General features: G+C 45.4%; 1 protein-coding gene across 1 annotated transcript in view; it reads right to left on the bottom strand.

The window, feature by feature from the left end:
• Window positions 1-18,167, bottom strand: part of ITPR1 (inositol 1,4,5-trisphosphate receptor type 1) — a 165,916-nt gene that overhangs the window by 44,122 nt on the left and 103,627 nt on the right. Inside the window, exons 42-45 of the mRNA XM_051627327.1 lie at window positions 17,413-17,545; window positions 15,842-16,032; window positions 1,862-2,042; window positions 989-1,242 (exon numbers count right to left, since the gene is read on the bottom strand). Coding sequence (XP_051483287.1) covers window positions 989-1,242; window positions 1,862-2,042; window positions 15,842-16,032; window positions 17,413-17,545 — 759 coding nt within the window. The remainder of the gene's footprint in view (window positions 1-988; window positions 1,243-1,861; window positions 2,043-15,841; window positions 16,033-17,412; window positions 17,546-18,167) is intronic.

The following is an 18,167-nucleotide window of genomic DNA, read 5'->3' as shown; positions in this document are numbered from 1 at the left end:
ACTACTTCCTTGCTGAGCAGAGCCTGGCTCCATCCTCTTCACATCCCCCCTCAGGTATTTACACACATGGGTGAGATCTCCAAGTCTTCTGCTCTCCAGGCTGACCTCTCCCTCTGTCTCTCCTCACCCTTTGGATGCTCCAGTCCCTTAGTCATCTCTAAGACTCCCTGCTGGACTCAGGAGCCCAGAACTTGACCCAGCACTCCACAGGGGGCCTGAGACATCCCACTAGGCACCATGGCCACACATATTCCAGCTTGCTTGAATGTTTCCTAACCCAATTCTCTTCCACTGACAGTATGTCTTCCTTGCTCCAGACCTCCCCCCTGGTCTCAGGGACCAAGGGCTTGTGAAGGCTGCTTTTAGCAGGAAAGACCAAGGTGACGGTGGCATTGAGCACCTTTGCCTTCTCCATTTACCACCCAGGGCCCCTGTCCCCCTTTGGCAGCAGACCCATGCTCTCCCTAGTCTCCTGCTGTGGCTACAACCTAGAAACCCTTCTTGTTGCCCTTCATGTCCCTCACCAGACTGAACACCAGCTGAGGCTTTCTTGATACCATCCCCACATGTTCAACTCAAAGCACACAAACAGGTCCACAGAAACCCCTGAGAACTTGCTCACTGCAAAGCAAGCATATACTTGAGTGTTGCTGGAACCAAAGTCCCAATGCTCCCTTTATTTTCCTTCACGAATTCTTCTTCCCTTCCCCTCTCAAAGACAGATCAGCAAGTTCACAGCAGAACCCTTGCTTGCTTGAAGTATATACTTCTAAAAAGCCACAGAGTGTTGATCCCACCACCTTTTATAAACATTGAAAAGACCATTGAACACTGGGTAACTGGACTTCCCTGCATTTGTCCATGATAAATAAATACTCTTTTTGGATTATCTTCAAGGCCAACTAAAGCAGTCGGTCACGCAGGAGTTTAAGAAGGCATGGGATAAGTGAGACCAATGTGACACGGACTGCACAGGAACCAGCTGTACCTGCAAATCCCGATTGTGGTTCTCACAGAGAAGCTGCAGGAACCTGAGGATGGGCTGCATTATGGAGATCACAGCACTCATCTCCAGCTCATCTTTGCTCTTGTCTGCTGCAGACTGTGCTCCTTCTCCTGCTGAGTAATGCTCGTCGGGATCGGCCTCCCTGCGGTACGTGTTGTATGCCTTCCTCGTGGCTGCAGAGGCCTCCAGTAACTGATCCCGGACCTCCTCGGTGATTTGGGTCATAGGCTCTCTCACTAAAAGAAAAAAGAACAGATTTTCCTCAAGGGAAGGGAGTAAAACGACCAGAAAAATCTATGCACACGTTTCCCATGCCCGTTTCCCAGACAGGCCAGCTATTAATCATCGGCTCTTTTGGTAAGTATGTTTAGTGTGATGTGAGGGTCTCGAGTTTAGGAGATCATGTCAGTCTCTTCACACCTTTTATGCCAACCACATTAAATATATGAACTCTGGTATTAATTGGTTAGGGCACACACATCTAGCACTTTCAGGAGTTATGACAAAAGGACCTGCTGTAGAGGAAAATTAGGATTTCTCCACTTATTGTTAGAGAAGGCACTGACCACAACCCACAGTCCAGGGTCGTTACTACGGATCAGATTTGGGCAGCTTGTCACCAGAGAAAAGGTGGCAGCGTCTCAGCTCAGAAATATTTTCATCATTTCAATAGCACAATCTCACAAATGGATGAAGAGGGGACGGAGCTCTTGAAATCCCAAACCGGGGCACCACTGATCTCTGAACTTTGCTCTGTGGGATCAGAGATCAGAGCATTATTGCATCAATTGAAATGCGTTCAAAACACAGCATTTTACTCCCTTGTCACTTCAAATGCCAACAACTGGGGATTACCTCTTTTCCTGTTTGGTACATCTCTGTCAGAGTCTTCGTCTTTCTTTTTATTTCCTAAGTCACTCGTGTTGACTGTGACAGTAGCCTTGATTTCTTGCTGTGCCACTTTCATGCGATCATAAAAAACCTTAAAGAACTTCTCAGATTTCTTATCTTCCGTCAGTCGGCAGAAGAACGAATGCTGGGAGAGAAAACGGATCAGGATCAGGATCTGTACCTTCACACACAGGTCTGAACACAGTATTTCACCTTTCTGCACTGCGTGATAGCCTGGAGGATTGGGAGGTTAATTAGTTTTCAGTAAACCAAAACCTAGAGCAATAAAAACTTGTACTTTATTGTTAAGGAAGCCCAAGTGCCTCAGCTACATTAGCTCCCTTATTAACAACTTCCAAATATATTTTTAAAGAGAAGTGAGTGCAATAAATCACACTAGCCCTAATATATTTAGGCAGCACACTTCTCTCTCAATAAAGGAATTACAGTAAGTACAATGAATTAAGGTGAGGTAAGGACAATGGAATTATCTATAATTTGATTCTCAGTTGAGAAACAGAAGAGTATGAGCAAAATACAGAGGAAAAAGAACTGTCCTGCCTTCCTACCATCAAATCAAATGGACTGTGATTCATAAGATGTAACAGTAAATTTTAATCACTGTCCAAAAATGTACAAACAGGGTAATGTAATGAGGTATACTTAGTCCTAAGTTTCCGTTGCCCTGTCTGCAGCAGACTTCTTACAACTCCTTTAAATTTCTACTCTAATATATCTGTAAGTGACAGAAAAAACTCAAAACACAGACTACGTTTAAGAAAGTTTATTAATGTTCTTCTGCCCATATGTGCACAGAGACAGAAAGTTCTTCCTAAAAATTGAGGAGAATACAAATCAAGTACAGGTCAAAAAGGAGCCAACACAGTGAGCGATCAGACAATTCCTGATGAAACCAATATGCTGTTACATAAATCAGGAGCAGAGCTTAAATACGACTGAAGGATGAACTTGTAAGTGGGTCACCTTATGCAGAGTATTATGAAATTAGTTAGCATTCTGCAGCAGCTCACGATCCAACAGCTTTACACTATGAATAGGAATGAAGCCTGATTTATTGAAAAAAACCACAACAAATTAAGATGGGAATAGCAATATATCCTGCCCGTGCTCCCGCGGAGCAGCACACGAGGCCGTCTCTGCTCTGCCTGCCTTTGATCACCCCCAGCAGCTGCACTCGGAGCAGCGCCGCATGACTTTGGAACACTTGTAAGGTTGTGGCTTTGATGAGAGACAGAGGAGCAGTGCTACTATTTCAAGAAGCTGGTCAATATGCACGTGAGATATCCCTCCCAACACCTTCTACCTACCCAGAGCATCTTAGGCAAACTCTTTAGAGTTTGTTCTTAATTCTGTTAATCAGCAGAGAGGATGGAAAGGAGAACCCAGCACGGGCATTGCATGGCCAGCCACACTGGTACCTTCTCCTGATGCCCACTCAAACAGTCCAGTAGAAGAGACACACCAGAGCACTGCACGAGATCCCTGCTGCCCAAAGTCACTGCAACAGAAACCGTGCTGGGCTCTGGGATGTGACACAAGATGACTTTGGTGCCCAATTCCTCTAATACTATTTGCAGAACTATTCTCTAATCCTTTTTATCAAGAATTGTAATGTTTTCTCGTAAAACATACCCAAATAAACCATCCTTTCTCTGAATGACAGTTTACTTTGCCAATTATTTTTTTCTTTTGTTATTCTACACCAGTTATTTGGCATGACGAGATCCAGTGGACAATGTCCTGTCAAACTACAATCATGACCAAGGGATGCATTACCAGGGTCTCCTGGAGCTGCTGACCAGTAACCAAACCCCAGCTGGGCTCTTTACACAGCCAACCCTTTGAAACAGTGGCTGTTACTTAGTGGCTACAAGTGCAGAGGAATAGTTTGCATCAAAGTTGCATCTTGAAAATTTTACTCCATTTACACAAAGAACATACCAGTAATATCTTACAGATAGAGCAGCAGAAACAAAGGGTTCTAGAAAGTGTAACTGTGGAAAATAACATGATTTACTCATCAGTCAAAGCATGGTGGTCACCTGGCTGCACATCTCAAGAATCTGAACAGGAGGAGTTTCCCTGTGATGAAGCAGCGGTGAAGGAAAAGCTTTTTTTTAATGAACCACACTGAGGCAATACCTTGTACATGGGTAATGGTTACTTGCTGACAGGCTTGATTTCTGTCGTCTTTTCAAGCTTCTCAACTGACTTTCCACTGCGCTTCAGAGAAAAAAAACAAATGAAGGGAACATTTCCAGTAAAGCTTCTTGTGTGTGCTGTGCACACGTTCAATGGTTGTCATAAAATGATTGTTTCAGTTTAGGTCAGGATTCCTATCACCTTCACACATATGAATCAACCACATGCCAGCTATCAAAGACACTGTATTTTAAGAGGTGTGATCTCGCGAGTTGCACTTGAGCAGGTAATTGGTGGTGATAATTATGACAGAAATCCTAAAAATTATTTACCAAGTGCTAAAATAATGCAGTATGAACTTGTATTTCATTTCAACTGTGTTTTGTTAACGACTGTGAAGTCATTGCCATCAAACAAGAGACATCAGACGGCACAAAAGACCACCACGGGGTTTGCGCTATCAACGCCAGGTTCAGCAAACAGCTTCACAAGCCCCCACACCTCAGTGGAAGACAGTTCATCTCTTCACCCACCACCGGCCAATTACGTGAGCCCAGACTGCTCTCTAACCTGAGAGTATCAGAGATAATGTGACTGCAGTTAGTTACACAGCCACAAACTCAAAAACATCCACGTAGACATGCACGAGCTTCTAACACAATGGCCACGCTCACCACACACAGGGACATCACCCAAAGGGGCCTCCATTTTTAAAGACTGAGCAACCACCACCTACACAAACTCATTCAAGACTAACGTGGAGCAGTGGAAAGAGCTTTGTTAACAAACACGAGAAAATCTTCTTGCGAGAAGGTTTGCCAGTTTAAAGTCTGGCAGGTGACTGGAGAATAACTGGTTTTGTGGTGCACTGTTTCCATGCAGGTATGAAGCACCAGGCGAGCAGCAGTGCGCTGCTTCTCTGACAGGCAGACGAGCTGTGCTGAGCCTGGAGTTCTTTCAAACAGGTGGATGGATAGAAAAGAACCCAGCACAGACACCACAGATCTGCAAAGCCAGCCACACAGACTCCATCTCCTGACATGCAAAGTGCTCTGTTAAAATCCCGCAGAGTAGAACACCACCACTATCAGGTACCAGAGAGCGCGTGCCTTCCTCCTCCTGTCCAACACCTAACTCTGCCCCTAAAGAGATCCAACCAGAAACCTCATGCACAGCAGACTATCCCCCTGACACCTTTGCTCTCCAGGACACTGCCTCTGAGCCAAAGGAGGATGGTAAGTAAACATCCTCACTGTATCATATTTAACTTTATTTCCCTGGTCCATGCAAAACATGTTGCAGAAGAAAAGCTGCAAACCAAGTGAGTGATTTCACTAGAAAATAAATCAAAGGCCAATTGCAGCACATTGATCAGCCACAGCCTGGCCCACCCCTAAACACCAGCAGCTTTTTGCTCTTGCCCATTCACTGAGCCCATGTTTAAGGACGGAACCTTTTTGAGAAAAGCATCCTGTCTTTCTTTAGAAAACACTGAAGATGATGAACCATGTCTGCCTGTAGCCTGTTCCAGTAGTTAATAACCATTAGAAACGTGATAAGCTTCTTTTCATGACACTAACTTCCCTCAGTGATTTTAAATTTTTCTTTTATGTCTCTTCAGTACTTGTTCCCAGGAACTTGGTATCCTCTCACCTTCAAATTATTTACTTACACTCTTAAATGTTCACCTACCTTTTTTGCTAAACTGAAAATAGTACTTTTGCATGCTGGCATTTTTTTGAGAATTAACAGAACTTTCTATGGTGGTTATTTTTGGCCTGTTCTTACAATCTGGATTGTAAAATCACTTACAAAAAAAAAAATCAACAAAGAACAAGCTGGTTTCCTAGAATTAATGCTTTACCTCTTCTCTCTTCCTGACTTGATGAGTGGAAGAGAAGGTCAGCTAACTACTCTGTTTAGGGCAGTGGGATTCAGGAGGCAGGATAACCCCATGGCACGGAAAAATGCTCCTTAATGTGTCTAATGTACCAGCAACTAGAAGCAAACAGGTTTTTAACCAGCAGAACTGACATTTGCCCTTTGGAGAGCAAAGCCACAAACTGCAGCAGACCAATAGCTTTGTGTACAGAGTATAGACGAGCTAAATAATCCACTATGAATATAACTAATCCACAGTAAGTGTAATGATGAATCTGTGCCCAGTGTAGGATTGTTAAATGAGGGGAGGGGGGGGAATAAAAAAGGAACCAGCTAAAAGCAGCTTATTTCTAGCTCTTGGCTTTGTAAGGCTTACCCGGTTTTGCCTGTGTCTGCTGTCACCTCTACTGGGAACACCTTCCTCTCTGCTGTCACCTGCTAGCTGGGGCTGCCCCCAAGTCACAACTGTTTTGCCAAGCAAGAAAAGGAACAACCCTTCGATTGCTCCCACCGAACAGCTTGGCTTCCTTCCCCAAACTCCCTAATTACTGCCTGGATGTGCTGTCTGAAGGACCATGTTTTGAGACAGAGAACTAAAACCCCTCAGCAAGCACTGGATTTCAGAAGCATCTGCTCAGCTCCACACTTCCTCAGGCAAGAGGGGTGGCCTGCTCCAAGGCAAACACTTGGCTGCAGATCCCGGGAGCGACGGCCCTCATCCTGCCGGGCCTTCTCCGGACCACACCCTCTGGAATTCACAGAGCTGCTTCAACAGCACAGCCTGTAAGCCCTGCCAGAGCATCTGAAGACAGCCCAAAGAATTTCCCAGGAAAACAAATACTTGATTACCAATAAGTAAGGGAAAGCAAAGCCCAGCAAACACCTTGCAAATGAAGGCAAATGACTGTCAGCTCCCTCCCCATTTTTCTAATGCCAGTGAATAGAAAACACCCCATGAACTTGACTAGTCAGGGATATTTCAAAGAGGAAAGTCCCTCCAGATACAAGAAAAAGATCAGCTCTCTGGCTTCAATTCAGGACATATTATTCCAACGCTGGAGAGAGATTATTATGGGGTTGTTACCTCGCCTGGTTACCCGGACGAGCTGCCAGCACAGACTAACACAAAACTTCTGTGCTACTCCACGTCTGCGGGAAGCGCTCGCCACCCCCGAGCCACTCCCCACAGCCAGGCTGCTTCCAGGCAGCCACGTCTGAGGGGAACTGCACTGCTAACACAGGCACTCCATTATGCCAACCCTCTGCATGCTGCCTGAACATATTGCAAGGGCTTCCACTGCAGAAAATTCAAACCTAACTTTGCTTTCTCTTCTCTCTGTTTATTTTAAATACCACTGGTCCCTCTCTTTTCTTGAAATCCTTCATACTGGCTCACTAAAGATCCATCACTCCGGGGCGTGAGTGATAGATATCATTAGTCTTGCATAGCTTAAGGAAATGGCAGCTGAAATATTTCATGCTGAACATACTTCACAGTTTGAAATAAACCCATAAGGAAATTCTGCCAGAGCACCTCAATTGCCCGTGTTTTTCACAAACTGTAAAATAAACTCAGGAGGGGGACTTCCCAGCTCTGTTTTCCACAAATAAGAGAAACTGTTATGGGCATCCACACGCCATCCTGCAAGGCTCTACTCTTTGCTGGAGCCCCAGCTCACAGAGGGTGTTTTTGAAGGGGTATGAGCCTACACAGACAGACCCGGGTAAAGAGTCATCTTTCCCAACCAGCTTTAAATGAAAGCAGCAGAACTACACTGCTCATTTCAGGGAGAGCCCTAATATCCTACACATCCTTCTTCTGCAACACCTAAAATCCTGATGCAGTTTGAAGGCATTTCACAAAGAGGAAAGTAAGAACCAGCTTCACAGAGGTACAGTCCACTTGTGCCAGTACCAAACCCCTGGGACAGTGAAGTGTCATGGGATGATCACAGAAGGTGAAGGCACACTGGGGGAATGGCAGGCAGAAACGTGACTGCTGGCTTGGGGGCTGAAATGCCCCTGCAGGCAGAGCAGATGGCTGCCAAAGCGTGGGAGACTCAGGGGCCTGACCTGCTCTCAGCACAGAGCCATGTTTGAGTTCCTCCTGCATACATGTGGGAGCACGAACCCGCCAGGTCACTCAGTTAATGTCTGCAAGGCTCTTGCATGGCAGGAGCATGAATCCCACTTCCTTACCAAACCAGCAAGCTCTGTGTAGGTGTGAGAAACAAGGAAGTCTGCAGACTCCCCAAAAGAAAAAAAAAAAAAAGTGTAAGATCTTCTTGAGAGACAGAGGAATTAAAGAAAACCATAGCAACAAGTCAGTCCACCTACCCAAACCACCCACCCACCACCAGTTTCATTTGCTGACGCACTTCAAAAACAAGCTGGCTCCTACCCGCTCTGGAAGGTGAGCAAGCCCTGAGAGCTCATTAAATTCCCTTCTCAGCTACTCTTGTATGCCTGCAGCTAGTGAGCAAGTGGGATATAAATAGAAGTTATATAACATTGCTTTGTTGATTCCTGTGCTTACCCAAAAAAAAAAAAAAAGGCAGCATGACCTTGTTTTTCTGACTAGCTTGCCTCTGCCTGCTGGTGGAGGACTTTAATCCTGCCAGGGATCATCTTAAAAGTTTAGGTTGGACCTGGATCCCACAGAGACCAATATGGGGAACTAGTGATTTACATCTGTGTTTCTTAGAGGAGCAGAATCACACCTGAAAACCAAGAGGATTGCCACCTGGAGGTCCATGGTACCCAACACCCAGGAATGATGCAAGGCTACCAAGACTGGAGGACAAGCTGGACCCTGCTGGAGCACCCTCTCCTCCTTTTTTTATCTACAATGCTCAATCACAGGTGGGGACCTCAAAATCTAAGCATAAAACCTCCTTTTGGGCAAGAAGACTGAAAGATGCTAGGATACAGGAATACTGATGGCCCAAATGAACTTCAAAAAGTAGCATCAGCTGCAACACTCAAGTAGAAAGACTGCAAGTGGTATCGTTACAACCTCATCTCACCCATCCTGTCCTCATTCTCACCCACACATCTTACTGCCCCCAATAAAAGAGAAATCCATCTCTGCAGGAATGATTCCTCACAGCTTTTGGCTTCTCTCAGTGCATGATCTGGAGGGCTTGTTTTAAAACAGTGGTACCTGATGGCTCCGTGAGACTGAGACTTCACTGTGCTCCCAGGGACTTGTCACCTCCAGGCTCCTCACGTGCTGCACATCAACAGCACACCAGGATGTGGATTTCCTCAGCGCTGACTTCATTATCAGAGCAGGTTCTGTGCTTTGTTTTGAAGGTAACTGTGCCACGCAGGAGGGCCTGGACTTGCAGCTTGGCTTTGGGGAGGGCTGTCTTTCACAACAGGACAAGATCCCTGCTAACAGCTGAATGTGGCAGCTCATGCAGGTCCTTACCAATAGGTACTTTGTTTTTTAGTGTCATGTTCTGAAGCAGCATACTGAGAGCGCAAAATACCAACAAATTGGCTATTTCAAATTGAGAAAAAACTCATTAAAATGGTAAAAGACATAGGTGATTTACTTAATACGTGCTGATAGCTTGCTGGTTTTGCATTTGTGTTAATAATATCTGATTGGGAAACCATGTAAAAAGAATATAACATCCCATATCAAAGAATTCTGCCTGTTATAGACAAACAGAAATTTTAAGAGATTTTTTTTTTTTAATCAACAACCAAAAGTCCAAGTCCCGTTTACAAAAGTTTAGTGATCCAAAGATTTTTGCCTCTGAAGCATTTACTAACATGTATGATTTTGTGTGCTCACAGATATCTGTGACTGTTGCAAATGTGCTAAGGAGTAAAACTGGTTTAAAAAGTCAAAACCACATACCCTAAAGCACTATTGTGTCACTAAGTCTACATTTTATATCACCAATACTTCTGTAACATTTTATATTTTTTTTTTCCCCCCAATTTAAGGGCAATTGCAGTCATGGAGAAAAAAACTCTAAGTGAAAAAAAAATAAAGTGGTTTGACAGGCTGGTTCCAGCTATTTCACTGTTGATATTTTCAGCATTGCTTATTCCTTCCATTTTGTCACAGGATCTCACAGCCAACACTACAGCAAGCTGAAGGACATGGATCTGCCTCAGAATTCCTGCTTCCTGGGGCCTGGGCAGATGATGGCAGAGGGACCCCCTCCCCATTGCCAGGGAGCACCCTGGCTCACTTGGCTTCTTGTGGGTTCCCTAGATGCCAGAAACACCAACAGGAACTGGACAGCTCTGCATTCAATTCCTTCTGAGCATCAATTCTGCAGTTATTTCATAGCTATTGATCACCTTTAGACAGTCTGAGGCATCAAGTTCAGCAAAGGAGACCACAATTCACTGTGCTGGAGTTTTCTTAATGGTGGCAACACATGAGGAGAAACATCAACTAACTCAAAGTCTGTGTATGGTGCAAGACAGAGCTGGAGTCAGGAGAGCTGTGTTAGCCCCACACTTCACCCAAACTGGTATTTCCTACTAAACCAGACACTGATGAAGAGCTGGCTGTCCTAGTATTTCACTTGTTCTGAGCCCCCCTGGGCAGTTCTGCAAGGAGCAGCATGGTACCATGGGGCCACAGGCCCTCAAAGAAGAGCATACAAAATGCACAGCTCCCCTTTGCAGGATGAACTGAAGAGCTGGGGAAGTTGAAGCAACTGGAACCCACACAGCTTTTTGTACAGCCCCATCTCACAGGAGCCTCACACATGCATGGCGAGCTCTAAACCCTGGCTCTGCACAACACCCATTTCCTCTTGCCATGCCTTGACAGAGTAACAACTCTCAGGTCCACCACCACAATCTCAAGTTGTGGTGGTCCATGGTCCTCATTCCACACTCTGCTAGGGACAGGAGGGGTGTAGAGCAGATCCCATCATCATCCTCCCTGCAGGAGGAGTGACTCTGCTCAGATACCTTAAAGCTAGGAGCAAATCCCACTTCTTTCCTGAAAAATAATCACCTTTTTCACTTGGGTGCTGACTCCCATCACCTCATCCTCTGTGTTTGTAGCCCACCTCGGGAAGAACTGTGGATGAAGGGGAAAGAAGACACAACCACACTCTGAAGTGGTAGCTCTGCCCCACATCACTTTGGTGTAGCGTTTTAAGAAAAACATGCCTGAAACTAAACTAATCTCATCAACCTCATTTTACATTCCCTTGCTGAAAATACCACCATGTGGGTAATTTGTCAGACAATTTAACTTTTGAGAAGATCCCTAATTAAAAGAGCAGACCAAAGTCTCCATGCAGAGGCAGTTATGTAAGGGACTTTACTTGCCATTAACTTCCACCAACCAAGGAAACCCAAAACTCTACCAAGGTGAGGCAGAGGAGCAGCACAGGTAGGTTTTATTTAGCAGATGAGACACAAGCATTACAGGAGAAGTCCTCAGCAATTTCCTCCACTGTCATTCATTTGCCAGGGTTGCTTTAATGGAGGAAAACTCTCTGTGCTGCAGCATGTGCAGGAAACAGGTCAGGCTCCCAGCTCTTCCAAGGAGAAGCTCCATGTGCAGAGCTGCCTACAAGCAGCAGCACCTGCCATGCAAGCTCTGGCCAAGCACACCCAGGCCAGCACTGGGGGGGACAGAGGAGACAGTGCCAGGTGCTGGCTGGCAGCCCCCTGGGGATGCAGGGCACACTCACCCCTCATCATTTTGGAGGAGAACGTGGGGCTGGCAGGGCATCCCCCCGGCTGCTCCCTGCAGAAGGGCTGACACCAGCTCTCTCGAGATGCATAAGGAGGGTTATATAAATTAATAAAGGGGTTTATGTAATTTTCAGCTCAGTGAGCTGCAGCATTTATCAAGCTAATTTGTTGTCCAGTTTTGACCCTGAGATTCCACCTCTGTTTCTCTCTCCTGACAAACAAGGGCAGCTGCCCACCCAGCAGCAGAGCTCCTGTGGAGCGGGGCCCACGGGCTCACCAGGCACAGCCACCGCACTCTCATCACCATCTCTGTTACCAAAGAACCTGACAGCACTTCTAAGTGAATTCCACAAACTAAAAATAAGCCAGAAAAGTTTCCATCCAGAGAGCCTGAAGTGGGCAAAGACCTCTGTCTTTTGCCCAGATCACTTCATTTACCACATCCACATCCACCCCACAGCAAGGCACAGAGCAGCGTGGGGCTCACTGTGCCACACACCACCAGGTAGGTAAGGTAATGGAAACCAGGAGTATTTTTTCTTGTACTGCTTCTCCCCCACATTAATTTTCTTAACAACACCATAAAAATCACTCCTGCCAAATTATAATAAGGAGCATTTCTAGATTTGCTTTTCTGCTAGAGTTGGCAACCACCTGCTTTGCCTAGCCTTAATATTGGCCCTGCATGCATGCAATGAAGCAGCAACACCTATTCCAGCTATCCCTTCCCAACATCACGGGGATCTGTTCTCCCACTGAAGCTCATGGGAGTTACCCGGGAACTCCCTTTATTACCCATATTACAATCATCATGTGCAAGTTCCTGTGTGTCAGTACAAACATTTTGCTTAACTTCAGGTGAATTTATTTCCCGTGTGAAAACCTGGAGTTAGGAAAATGCCACACAGGGGTGACACATTTCTGGCTTTGTTGCCAAAAAGCCTTTTTACATAACTTGTGCCTATCCCTCTAGTTTCCTATTCTCAAAGGCCTGGAAAGAAGAGCAATTTAAGTGCAGTAAAAATTACTCAGAGCACAGAATAAACCATAAATCAAGAGCCACTAATAATAACCCAAAAAATTGTGAAATGAAGATAAACTATGTTAGACCTCAAAGACAAAGGTCAACTTTCACAATGAGAAATGTATCTGATGTGAAATGAACACCATTATTAGTCCAGAGACTGAAGATTACTTTTCCACTGGCAGTTACTGGAAACTGCCATAGAACCTCAGAAAATCCACTCTGCAGGTGGCAGAGGTTGTGCAGTCCTACCTACCTTATCTGCTAAACTTACCAGGAGAATATAGATTAGAGAAAGATCAGGATAACCGACCACGGAAGTATTAGAGTTGTTTTCAGAAGCATGTCTAGTTTCCATAACCAGACAAATTTTGCAGTGTACTTTGTAAAAATGATATGTCACCAAGTAAGAGACTATCACACTGCTGCACTCGATAAATCTTCCCTGTGCTGTAATGAGACTGCTTTATAAACCATGTTGGCTTTGAAGAGAAGGCAGTGCTCCCCACACAGGTCTCTTGAGGAGGCACTGCTCCCCAGCAGCTGGCTGCACCTAGACCCTACTGCTTTTCAAACTTGGTTATGTGGATTTCCCATCTCAGGATGCCAGTTTAACTCGGGACACCATTTGGCAATTACTCCGGGAGATACAGACCTGAAATGGTGATTTTACTCAACAGCAAGTCTCGACCTTTGCTTTGATTCACCAGCCTTGAGCCAGATGTTCTCCCAGAAATTAAGCTTTGTGGTTGGCATTTTTTCCATTAAAGTTTTACTTACTGACTTACTTTCATGACTCGAATGCTGTTTACTGAAGATCAGATTGCTCAACATGTGCTGTCACTGCAGTTGTCCCCACAGGCCCTGACTGCGCTGGAGCCAGCACAAGTAAAGCAAGGCACCAGAAAACTCACTGCCTAGCACCAAGAGGTTAACCAACGCAGAGGTAAGTCAGGGAGCATCTTTGTGCACTGATAAACCTTATTTTTTTGCCTTTTGCTATCAGGCCACTGTACTGCTGTAGCACAGAATATCTACATTATGACCGCTCCGTAGGCTATTTCCAATAAAGTCCCATCTGTGCTTTGCATGCACGAGTAAGAGCTGCTGGGTGTGTTCAAAACCTCAGAGCTCACAGCATTAGCTGTAGGCATCACAAGTCATTTGGTTCCTAAAACATTCTGTACTTAAAAGCAGCCTGCACCAGAGCCCCCCCCAGCCCAGCGTGCTGCATTTGAGCACGTACATGCACATGCACTGAGTAACTGCTGGCTGCCCAGAACATTTTCAAAAGGTACAGACAACCACCAAGCACTTGTTCCTGAGTGGGAAAGGACAGAAAATAGTTACTTTGGGTTGCAGAAGTAACATCTATAAAGGTAAAGAGTACAACAGAAACCAGCAGGACTGCAGGGTGCAGGTCTGGAAGCATTAACGGCACTCACTATCCGCATCCGATGCCAACAGCTCATTCCTCATCACGTAGTTATTTTACAGATTCCCAGCTCTCACAGACAGCAAATGCAAACTAAATAATTTCCCTTTTTGGTGAAAAAGGGGTCTTTGGAGATGGACTGCAGATTTCCCTGTTTGTTTTGACCAGATGAGCTACAGAATCTGCTTCCAACACTGATTTGCACACAGCGGGAAGCGAGACTACTCGGTCCATTAGTTCTGGGTTCCAGCACAAGCAAAGGATCTCTCCATGTCAGGCTGCTGCAGAATTTGTTTTTCCTTCCAGCATGACAGTGTGAGGTTATCTGAGGCTTCCTGAGAGCTAGGATGATCAAAGCTCAGCTTCCTTTACATTGAAGAAGAGCAGGAAATTTAAAGAAGTGACTCTCCCCAAGGAACGTTAATCCTGTCACTGCAGTGACATGGGATTTTAAACACAGTTCTCTGCAAAGAAGCTTCACTGCAACATATACACAGGGAAAAAAAGAGGGTACTGATTACAGAGAGTCAAGGAGCCCTAAAAAGTTCCCTCTCCTCTCAAAGGAAGTTTTCCTGACCACAAGAAGTGCCTCTGCAGAGACTGAGTGCATGTTTTAATTACACTGATCAACTACAACTAGCCAGGGTTCAGCCCCATGTGACACCCCATCAAATCTCACCACATGATGCTGCCCAGAAGATACCAGTCAGGAATCACACTGAACTGTGGTGGCTCTTGGCTGCTGCTGCTGCCATACCAGGGACAGGCCAAGTCTTTCTGTAGTTTAATTTTCAGGGTAAAAACAGAGGACTAGGGAGTGGTTACACTGCACTGGGAACAGTGGGACACGTGTATGGGGCTTTTTTTTTTTTTTTAGTTTCCATGCCCAAGCTCTTCTGAAGATGTCAGTGTCTTATCTTTAAGTACCTAAATGTCCCTAATTAGAATGCAGCACAAACAACATCAAATTATAAACTTAAATCCGTATGTGTATTATACATTTGGTTGTATCACTTCTCTGGGTGAAAGCTGCAAAATTGACCTTAAACAAATCACCAGTTGTTTTGTTCAGACACGTGAGACGTGTTGCAGCAGGGCAGGAAAGGGGAAACACTCTCTGGAATAGCTCTGCAGAAAGCCCATTGTCCAGGACAGACACAGACTGTTTGCAAACAGAACACATGCAAAGTCAAAAGAGTAAGATATTACAAGTTCAGTAATCTTTGTAGGCATGTTTTGCTGTAATAAAAGTTTTTTCTTTCTGTTTGGAAGAATACCACACAAGCAGCTGGGGTATGTTCATTAAAATCCACACCAGGTGCAATTCTCATGTAGGGAAACCAAATCCTTACTTGAAACACAGAAAGGACAGCAAGATTGCAGAAGAATGGTGGGGGTCTGCAGTTTGCTGTTATTTTAAATTCCAGTCTGAAATCTCACAGCTAGTTGTAAGATCTTGGTGCAGTTGCTTAAACTTACTTATAGAAGTAGTCACATTAACTTACACCACAATGCTGTTTCGTTATACATTGCTCTACATTGCCCTGGGAAATACCTCAATTACCCAGTGCCCATGCAAGCACTTAAGTTAACCTCTGCCTGGTAGACACTGATGTATGCCTTAATTGCAGGTCAAAGATCAGTTAGTAATTTCCCCTCCCATCTCTTTAACCTGCTCAGGTTTCCTTGATTTCATAAAAACATTTCCCTTCCCAACATGCTTCAGTTATAAGCTTGAAGTCTTTCCTTTTCCTACCTGTATTGTAGTGTTCCCACCTTCCAGGAGGGCAATGGCAAGCAGGATGCTCTCATGGAAGACTCGGTCACTGGTGGCGTTCATGATGAGATCTATTACCAGGTTGGATGCACCCTCTTTATCCAGATGACACTGGACATCTGCCAAACTCATCTCACCTCGGCTCACTGAACTTGATCCAGAGCTTCCTCCTACAAAGGTGATCATGAGAAACAGGCTGAGATTCAAAGCCTATGGTGATGGCATCTCTCTTCTGGTCTAACTTATGAACTGTCCTGAAGGTTGCACACACATTTAGTAACGGTGACGAACTCCGCTCCTAGTGTTTCTGCAAGGAAGAGTTTGTAACTTAAAGCACCAATTGGGTATGTTGTAAGATGGGCACTTAAGAGCTCTTTAACATGTGCAAGTCTGTGGGAGGTGGTGTCCTGAGGGGGGACAGCCTGGGCTGGCAATGGGCAGTGGTTACTGCCACCACTGCCTTCAGTAGCAGCAGAAGATGGAAAGAAGGCTGGTGTCATGGAAGAGGATTCTGGAAGCAGCATGGATTCAGGGATACAAAGGGAGGTAGAGGCTCTGCAGGCCCAGTGAGGGGATGGAGAAAAGGCAAAACAAATCCCAGAGGAGGGCAAAGCCAGAGCTGTGTTTCTGTGCAATGACAGAGCCTCGTGGATAAACAGACCAAACAAGAGAAGCAAGTGAGAGGTTGTGGAAGAGACACGAAGAATGAGAACTGAAGCTAAATGCTCTAGAAAGTGGAAGAGTAGGGCAGTAGGCAACACAATACAAGGACTAATGTAATATATATCAACAGAAAATAGAGGAGAAATAAGTTTTTTGGGGGATTTTCTTTTTGTTTCTGCTCAGACCTGCTTTCAACAGGATTACTCACTGTCTATTTTGAAGAGGCAAAACCCACTGAACTGTGTTTTGACAGAACATGCTTGACATTATTGACTTTTTAGCAACATTCTCAAGTGAAATAAATTGCACTTGATAACTGACTTCAAACTAAATTTTTGCTCCTCCTGCCCCACAATCTCTCGGTAATACAATGAAGTGTCCTCGTTTCAAATATGATTAATAATCTGACATCCTTATGAGCACATTTCCAAAAATATTATTGAAAATATTGAGTTGATCGGGTTTTCTAAGTACATTCATTTAAAGCAAAGTCATGAAATTCAAACCAAGACAGTCCCTGGCAAGTATGAAAAGCTCTGCCTGCTTAATTTTAAAGCACTTTCTCAAATGCAGTCTGGAGAAAAAGAGCACTGCTCTTATCTGCATGAGGAAAAAGCAGCTGACATGATTAGAGACAGCAGAGTGATGCCCTGCTCAGCCTGGAGTGGAATCTCTCAAGGAGAGTTAAAACATGTTGGAGTTTCCAAAGCCAGGACAGACACGCCAGCAGGACTTCTTCCCCCATCCGTGTGATTAGGTTCTTCTTTTGGGGGATTTCACAGAGCACGAGGGGAGAGAAAAAGAACAAAACCAAACCCCCTGTTTCACCTGATTTGTCAGGCAGACACTAAGCACATGAAGCACTGGTGAGCAGGAGCAGGTCCTACCTCCCGCCCCGGCTTTGCTGGCGCCGCCGGCAGCCAAGGGGCCGTTGCCGAAGCTGGTGAGGCTCTCGCGCCGTCCCGCCGGTCTCACGTTGCCATAATAGCGGTTGACCAACACTTGCCTGAGTGCCTCACCCTTGAGTCAAAGAGGATAATGAAATCACCACGTGAGCTTCATGAATAAACCAACTACTTCTATTCAGTGGCAAGGGGACTGCTGCTATCACTAGCCCACTCGCGGCGAGGGAAGGGGGAAACCAAAACCCTGGAGATTTGGAAAAACTCCACCGAGCATCTCCTGATGTGCTCGGGCAGGCTGGGACATCAGGGAGTTCTCAGGGGGCTCAGACAAAGTTATGTGTTCCCAGTACCAGAAGCAGCTACCATTCAGATTTTGTGCTAAAGTTTTCTAGAAGTTTTTGTTATTTCTAAATCCAGATCTATCATCTCAGCGTTAAATGTAAAAAGAAGTGGCATCTGTGCAGCACCAACACAAAACAAAGAGGAGGATTAAGAGACAGAGCAACACCGAGCAATGATCTTGTGAGGAAGCAATCCCATCTTCTCAAACCTCTCCCGTTTTGCCATGTCACCAATGTGACAGGGAGGCAACTCCTCGCTCCCCCTCCACCAGCAGCTGCTGCCACCCGAGGCTGTGGGAACCCGAGCCATCCCGCTGCAGCCCAGCCCTTTGTTGCCCAGGGCAGCTTCCCCAGCCGGCCGGTCACCCGGCAGTCAGCAGCCCAGCACGAGGCACG

This window comes from Apus apus, chromosome 9 (genome assembly GCF_020740795.1).
Source record: "Apus apus isolate bApuApu2 chromosome 9, bApuApu2.pri.cur, whole genome shotgun sequence".
Lineage (NCBI taxonomy): Eukaryota > Metazoa > Chordata > Aves > Apodiformes > Apodidae > Apus > Apus apus.
The sequence above is the reverse complement of the archived record's forward strand: the minus strand, read 5'-3'. Positions and strand labels throughout refer to the sequence as shown.